The 8,360-nt window shown below is 38.6% G+C and overlaps 1 protein-coding gene across 1 annotated transcript; it reads right to left on the bottom strand.

The window, feature by feature from the left end:
• Window positions 1-188: 188 nt before the first annotated feature.
• c16h16orf89 (chromosome 16 C16orf89 homolog) lies at window positions 189-7,635 on the bottom strand. The gene is made up of 8 exons (XM_062408165.1): window positions 7,371-7,635; window positions 6,294-6,446; window positions 5,744-5,894; window positions 4,695-4,812; window positions 3,568-3,730; window positions 2,142-2,246; window positions 616-705; window positions 189-292 (listed from the first exon to the last, which is right to left on the bottom strand). Exons 1-8 carry the CDS (start codon window positions 7,633-7,635, stop codon window positions 189-191), a joined length of 1,149 nt encoding a protein of 382 aa, XP_062264149.1.
• Window positions 7,636-8,360: the final 725 nt, after the last annotated feature.

Below are 8,360 nucleotides of genomic sequence, written 5' to 3'. Positions count from 1 at the left end.
CATTTTTAAAAAAGAAAATCTCTTTAATTTCCATTTTGTGCAGCCCCATCACAGCATCTTAAGTATTAGTCATCTATTTTCATAAAGCAAAATATTTAGTTGGGAGTCTCTACCTGATGAACTACAACATTCTGTTCACCTGAATGCACAACCCCGGCTGTGGCAGCAGGGGGAGGCTGGGTGCGCGCTCAGGAGAGCGGCCTCTTCGTTATGTCCTGTTCAGTCAGGTAATAGTTCAGGTATCCTCCCAGAGCGCCAACAGCCACAGCTGTCATGTGACTGGAGCAGCCATCTGAGAAAAGAGAGGAGAGAGAACGGGATGAAAGAAAAATTTGCGAAAATAGTCAATTGCCTTATGTAAAAAGCTGCTAACACCAAAACAACAGTTGTTCAATGCTCCAGTGCATCAAAAGTCAAGTAAACATTGAGCAGATGGTTCCAGCTTCTAGTGGAGTCCATGACTCAAAGCACTGAGGCTTTTTTATAAGCAGAGAAACTACCCTGTGTAAGTTTGGTTTTCTTAATAAGTGCATACTGGTTTAGTTGGTTTGGCGAGATGCATTTCTTTTTAGATCAATCAGTCTCTCAAAGAACATTACACAAACTCAAACTGACCTGGAAGAATCTTCTCCCTCCTCTTCACTCTCCTGTGCGGCTGCATCTGTTCCAGCAGCTCGTCTCCAATGATCTGAGACATGATGCTCTCTGAGGAAACAGAGCACAGCAGAGAAAATCAACTATCTTGCTTAAAGCATCTAAAATAAATAAATGCTTAATACTTCAGGCTGTTGACACCTTCCAAATAAATAGTAAGTTTACGTTTACCATCCCCTTTAAAGATCCAGTATTACAAGTAAGTTAACTATTGGTAGATCTAAGCTTGGACTTCTTTATGTATAATACACATGACACAAACTATATACCTACTAAAGACACAGATCAGGCAGAATAGACTCAGAACCACTGAGCTATCATTGATAACTGTACCTTACTGTAAACCAGACTGCAAACTAGAAAAAAAAATGTAATGCTGAAAATGCCATGTGAACACTGAGATGCTGAATCAAGATGAAAGGTTGTTCAGAATGATCTGGTTCATGTGTATTGAAATTAGTCGACAGGGACAGAAATATTGTCTGAGCTATTTTTGCTTCTTCACCTGAACTGAACTCTGATTGATCTCTTACAAGGAGAGTAGAGTGGCGTCATTATGACTGCTGATGAAATAAGCAAATTATACCGTGAAAGCATATAAATTAAATAATTGCAATTAATTAGACCAATTACATAAATAGAAAAGAAAATTTAGTAATTAAATAATAAAAATGTATGAAAATAAAAATCTAAACAAAATATAATTTCCTGCTGAAATTGCAGTGTGTGCACTGAGTTGCTGACTCCATAAAAAAATGGCTGGAGTCTTAGTTCTGACTGATTTGGTTCTGAATACTCAAACTCAGAGGAGATCAAGATACAGTGGCAATATCACCGCCGGATTAATCGAATTTTCTTTTATTGGTAAGACAATTTAAGATAAAAACAATCAAATGTGATGAAGTCATCTAAAGCAGTGTTAAAGAATCAGAGCTACGCCGCAGTGCACATCAGTGCAGGGAGGGTTAGGTTCAGCCTCTGCAATGTATCCAAGCAATGAGTCCAAGTATACAGGTGTGCCAAATTTGAAAGAAGTTCCCTTGAAGTGACCTTGAGATATTACTAAGCAATAGATCTCTTTTGAGAGTCCATTTGTATGTTTATGCCAAATATGAAGTCATTCCCTCAATGCCTTCCAGAGATATCTCGTTCACAAGGCAAATAATGTGCTTCGTAAGTTCACAGTGACCTTGGGCCACTAAAATCAAATCAGTTAATAAATGCACAAGAATGGAACAGATGTGTGGAAGCAAAACCCCAAAACATAATAGCTACAGCCCCTGACTGTTGCTGGCGCGGAGGCACAACAACAGAGATAAACATTGATTTAACATAACTGGCAACATTAACAAAATATATTAAACTTACAAAATCTATTTTGATAACTACACTTGCTGGACATTATGAGATGAACATGATTCGGATTTAGTAACACTTAAATGTATTTAAACTGGTTTTGATTATTATCAATCTGTTCAAACACTCACTGTCTCTCCCAAAGCAGCCCACTTCCTCGTCCTGCAGCCTGAGGATGTGCTGCAGCCAATCAGCTTTGTAGAAGTCAGAGAAACCAGCCAATCCACATATCAGGACTGTCGACAGAGAACAGAGGGACTCAAGCTCAGAAACCGACAAATACATTTTTCAAAAATGTTTCTGCTGAATCTCCCATTATCATTCAACAATGTCATAGCTTCAGATTGAACTTTCAAATGTTTTTTTAAGGTTTTGCCAATGAGTGAGACAGATACATTTGACAACTCTTCAGATTCCAGTGATTCAAGAATTTCCTGACATGAGCTCCAGTATCTCAGAGAAAGATCAAAGCAGATCAAAGTTGGTGACCCTTCAATAATCCCTGTGAAACATAATCCACCAAAAACCACTGCGAAATCTAAAACTATTACCTGTCGATGTAAAGAGTGCTCTTTCACATCTTGTGTGGTCCAGACCTTCTGACTTTCAGTTAAGTCCGAACCAAAATAATGGGTTTGAAAGGTACCTCAGACGTGAGGTACCTTTCAAACCTATAAATTTGGTTTGAAAGACCAATTCATCAAAATGTTGTCCAACCAAACAAGGTGGTCTCAGTCCAGATCAAACAGAAGCATGGTTGGGATGGTTTACAGTGTGAAAACCCTTGTTTGGATAGTTCAGACCAATTGCAGGGAGTTGAAACAGTAATAAACATTAAAGAGGAAAAACAAACGTCTCGTAGGATGGCTTGTAGTCTTCACCTCCAATTAGATTTCCATAACTTCTGATTAGCGTTGGTGTTTATTGTTTATATGTAAAGTGAGCGCAGGTCAGGGAGGGAGTGAGGACAGAGGCCATGCCGCAGGATAATACGACATGGAACGTAACATGACAGTTCGTGAATGCAGGCATTGGGGAAAGTTTTAACTAAATTAACCGACATGAAAAAGAATAAGTCAGTTAAAGGTTATAAATGTCGGTTTTGATACATTTACATTTAATTGTCCAGCCTATACCTCCAATAATATAATGTTTGAAAAACAAGGTCGTTAATTTGGTGCATTGGAACTTGTGTGGATTACTGCACCTGAAGTTGGTGATGCTGGTCACAAAACCACAATGATGTGATGGTAGCAATCAAATAAATGAAATGAACTGATACATTAGTTGTCTTCCTTCAAATAGAAAGACCAATACCTGCCTTACATCAGAAGCACGTCTGTCTACGAACCAATCAATGTCGAGTATATAGTTCACATAAGTGATGACGACATGCGGTATAAGCTCATACAACACTCTTTAGTCTGCTCCCTACATTACAATGTAAAACCCAAACTAACCAAATCGAATGTAAACATTGTAACATAGACATAAAAGAAATGGTATGAAACTTTTTTTGGAAGGCAGTGATTTAAATAGCGTGAGCATCTCACTCACTGTTTTCAATGAAGATGTCGACTGTCTGTTCGGTAAGACCATCTTTGATGATGTCCAGGTTGGTCTTCATCATGTTGGAGCAGAAGATCCTCTGGTAGTTTTTCTCCGTCATGTTGGCTCTAGTCGGTCGTGTGTCGCCTTTCAGCAGGTTAGTGCAGCCTCTCTGTGGGAGGAAACACACAGGTCAGACTCTAACCTGGATCCCCACATTAAGTTTGTCGAGTCATGGTAATAATCACAGCAACCATTCTGCTCATTTATTGGCTTTATCAATATAAGTTGCGATTCAGTCAGTCCAATCCTTTGCTGATCAGAGCAAGATTTTTCTGACCAGGTTCTGTGAAATTGACTTGGTATATTGCACTTTGTACAGAGGACATACCAAAATCTAAAAAGCTAATTGCATTGAAAAGTAAAGAAATGCTCATTTTTTTCAGCTTGTTTGTTTTATTCTGAATTGAAGGATAAATCTAGAGGATATTCTATATTTTTCCAAACCAAAAGTGTGTTTGTCCGTCTCAGCTCTAAATCCTTTGGCTGCCGCTGAAATTGTTTATCTTTAAAAACACAGGAAATGTGTATAGTTTCATTTTAAAAAACTCAAAATTTGTTCAAACAGCTGCTCACTGTAGTTATTACCATATGTAACAGGGGTGCCCATATGATTTAAATCTAAAGCCCCATGAATGGAATAATTAATCAGTAAATCATTATTTCTTAGGTATGTTCCAAGTGGTTTTTTTATTTTCCCTGTTTTGTACTTTAATCAAGACAGTATCAACTGCGTGGGTCTGTGTTCTGTTGTAATGAAATAAAGGTAGGGCATGATAGCGTGATAAAACTTTAATTTACTAACCTTGGTCTTTTTTATAGGACTGTCTTCATGCATGATATTGACTGTCCCTATTCCTTCCCACATTAAGATTTTATTTAGATTATTGGGCCTCTGGATTCAAATTATTTTTTTCTCTTAATAATTTGTTTGAGTCCTAGTTTCTTTGTTTTCTTTTTTGGATACTCAGTTAAAGGGACTCGGTACAATTTTGTTTCGGGTACTGTGAAATCTTGGTATAATAACTTCAACCTCAATGTTTTCAGTGATTTAATAGTGATGATGTGCTTCTCACCATTTTTCCAATCATGAAGTAGAGCAGCTGGTGGGACAAGGAGTAATGCGGACAACCAAACTGAGTCATGGTGTCCCGACAGGGCTTGGTCACGATACAGGGCGTCCCGTTCATCTTCCTGCTCAGAGAGATAAGCTTGACTTAGACAGGTGAATTTCCTCACAACATTAACTATTCATCCATCCACTAATTCTAGAAATTTGTCCTTCTGTCTGTCTGTATGTGGAACACATAACTCGAGAACTGTTCATCTGCTTGGCTTCCCCATGGAAGTGTAGTGCTGAATTTGCTTCGATTTGCTTAGTCTGCAGACTGAGTTAAACGTGTCTTTTTCTACGTCGTCAAATAAACTACAGCATCGGTTGGCAACTGGTGGCCCCCAGGACAAATCCCCGCCAGATCATTTCGATAATGTGATACATTTTTAGATCACCAGATCGGACTGAGACACTGAAATTCACGGTTAGTGGTTGTTGCGAGTGCTGATGTCCATCATGGCAAAAACATTCATAGATCACTTCCTCTCTTACAAATTGTCAGAAGAGTCGGATAAGTCAGTTGTTTATTAGACCTCTGAAATAGCCGACATTCAATTATGAAAGAATAGCACCATTTAGATTATTAAAATGTATATATAAGCCATAGTAACAGAAATCAAGCAAATTCAGTTCAATGTTATGAAATTTACTGACTATACAATTCTTCCAAAAACAAAATCTGGTTGATCATTGACCCACAACAGCTTCATTAGAGATAAACCAGGTAGGATGAATGCTAAGTTTTCAAACTTCACTCTGAACCCTAGACTGTTTATAAAAACCTTGTGAACGTCCAACATAAAACAATAAAAAAGTGACAGATACTGTAGAACTGTTTGAGGAGGACACGCTAATTATGGAGAATAATTCTGTAGAAGCTGGAGTTTCTCCACAGGACAAAAAAACAGCCCATTACAAACAGACGGGTTTAGAACAGGCACAGCAATTGTTTATTTAATAAACTCAAGCTATAGTGTGTTGTGGTTCTTTCTGTTTGGAGTGTGTTCATACCAGGTTCCCAGCAGCAGGGTCAGACATTTGTCACTGAGCTGCTCATCATAACACTCAGTGGTCATGGTGGAGGGATAGACCAGGCTGGGATCTGTAAGGCTCCACTCCTTAGGAATCAAGTAGAAACTCCATGATAGCAGGGGCTCGAACTCTGCAACACATACACAAGTCATCAAACCACTGACCTTCTGGTTAGAGGACGACCGCTCTAACGCCTGAGTACTATGTCCCCAGAGTCCTATCTTCCCACAGTCCTGGGCCCCAGAGTCACATGTTTCTACAATCCTATGTTCCCAAAGTCCAATGTTCCTGTGGTCCTATAACCTATTCTTATTTTCCCAGAGTCTTATGTTCCTGTAGTCCTATATTTTATATAAAATTAATTTATATAAACAAATGTTCACTGTCATATAAATTACTTTCCACTTTGAGGTATCAATATATTTTAGTAGATTTACTCCAAACATTAATTTACTGGGAGGTTTCTTCCATTGCAGCTGACATCATACCACAAGGAGATAAAGTATTTTTGCAGCTGTGAAGGTCTCACCTCTGTAGTACTTGGGGTCATTCTGCTGCAGGGCAGCGACAGCCTTTTCAAAGGTTTGGTCAAGACGTTTGACCAGTGCTACGGTGGCGGTTCTCTGAGCCCAGCTGACCGGGTCAGTGTGAGGCCATGTCCGAACAGCTTCCTTCAGCTCGGCTGAGAAACAAAACAGACGAGAATAATCAGGAGCGTTACAGATCTTTTGTGCTTTGGTCTCTTTGTCTCTTGGTTCATGGGAAATTATGTTTATGACATTTAATAGACAAAAAAGTTTACTGATCAAAACATAATCAGCAGATTACATTGGTAAAGAAAATAATTGTTAGTTGCAGCCAATATTTGTGTGTTTGTTTGGTTTGGTGGCTTTTTCTAATGGCGTATTACAAATTCAAAAACATATCATTGTTTATTAAAGAGTGCAAAAATAAAAAAATTCTGGAGGAGGTTTTCCCTAAACCTGGATACCCAGTTTTAGTTAATAATGGCCAATAGCTGATATATACAGGCAATTATATAGAACTTGAATTAAGAAAAAACTTATTTTTAAAATGTAAGATTAAAGGAAATTTTCTTCTGTATCGTTTATTCTGTAAATAGTTTGCATATCGCCTATATTGATACTGGTATGTCTGGGAAAGGCTCATATCATCTACTTTTACATCTACTTTACTTATACTATTATACTTTTACTGAAAAACAATGCATAACTTCAGATATTATTATTGGAGAAGAATAATTCAACAGTCACTGTGGGTTGTGATCTCTTCCATTGAAATAAGTATGGACTGTTCTGTCATTTAATCATCATGCAAAGGTTGTAGCTTGATTACATGATAGATTTGTTTCATTTTTAGTTCCTTTAGTTAATAAGAGACATGCAATCAGATTTGAGGCCGTCCAGTCTCTCCTGAGTAGTTCATTCCCACCGTGGCCTGTTTGGAATAATGATCTGAAAGACTGAAATCATTGTCCCACTTTAACTGAACCCACTCGAGACAGACACGCAGAAAGCTGCAGAGGTTTCGGTAAGAACAAGGTCTCTCAGAAGTGAGTCGTCCCACAGCTGCAGTGTGCACCTACCCTGCAGCATGAGGAAGCCGACCACTCCGTCCAGGTTGATTTGCTCATGCTGCTGCTCCAGGAAGGATGCTCCTCTGGAGAGGCTGCCCAGGACGTCATCGATCACCTCCGCGCGCGACCCGCACACTGCGGCGAACAGAAGCAGCACCGCGGCCGCCTGGAGCCTCGCTGTCCGCATGTTGTGTCCTTTCACCCGGATAATTCCAGTCTGAGGCCCAGGGACAGACCCAGAGAGATAGAGAGGGCGAGCTGGGGGAGGAACCATGACGTCAGAGGGGCTGCTATACGAAATCGAAATTTAAGATGACAAAAAAAAAATCTATGTTTATTTCTGTTACTGTTCACTACATTTTTACTTTATATTCTGGATGATATCGGGAAACACTGTATTATTACTTTTACCAGACCTTGAGGGTCTTTTCTTACATGAGTCACATCCAGTTTCCTAAACCTCACTGATGCTTCTATTTAAATAACTGCTGGAGCTAACGTTAGCTTTATTTATTTTACAAAAGTCTGTCAACTAGTTTACATAAATTACTATAATGTCATACCCACTCAAAGTTTTTAACCTGCACTTATTGTAAGTTGCTTTGGATAAAAGTGTCAGCTAAATGATATGTAATAACGTAATGTAACCGTTAACTTTGTGATATATTTATGTCAAGTTACTCCCTTTCTTTGTGCAGTCTCCACTTGAAGGAGTTGGAAATCTACGCAGAGTTGCTGGGCTTCACTCAATAACCACACTTTTCTTTTCCTTTTTATCTTCTTTTATTTTGTGATTTTAAGGTTTCAGGCAAGCAGGTCGTTTGCTAGTAAGCAGGTAGCAGTTAGGTGAAAAACCTTTTAAAACAATAAACAAGAAAAAGGTTGTTTCTACAATGTTCTAGAAAATATACATTTCAACAATTATTGCCTTTTCCCTCTTAAATTAAACAAAGTGCAACCTAAATTCTCCCACTTTTATCATTATTAATGTATCTAGGG

Source organism: Platichthys flesus, chromosome 16, assembly GCF_949316205.1.
Source record: "Platichthys flesus chromosome 16, fPlaFle2.1, whole genome shotgun sequence".
Classification (NCBI taxonomy): Eukaryota; Metazoa; Chordata; class Actinopteri; order Pleuronectiformes; family Pleuronectidae; genus Platichthys; species Platichthys flesus.
The sequence above is the reverse complement of the archived record's forward strand: the minus strand, read 5'-3'. Positions and strand labels throughout refer to the sequence as shown.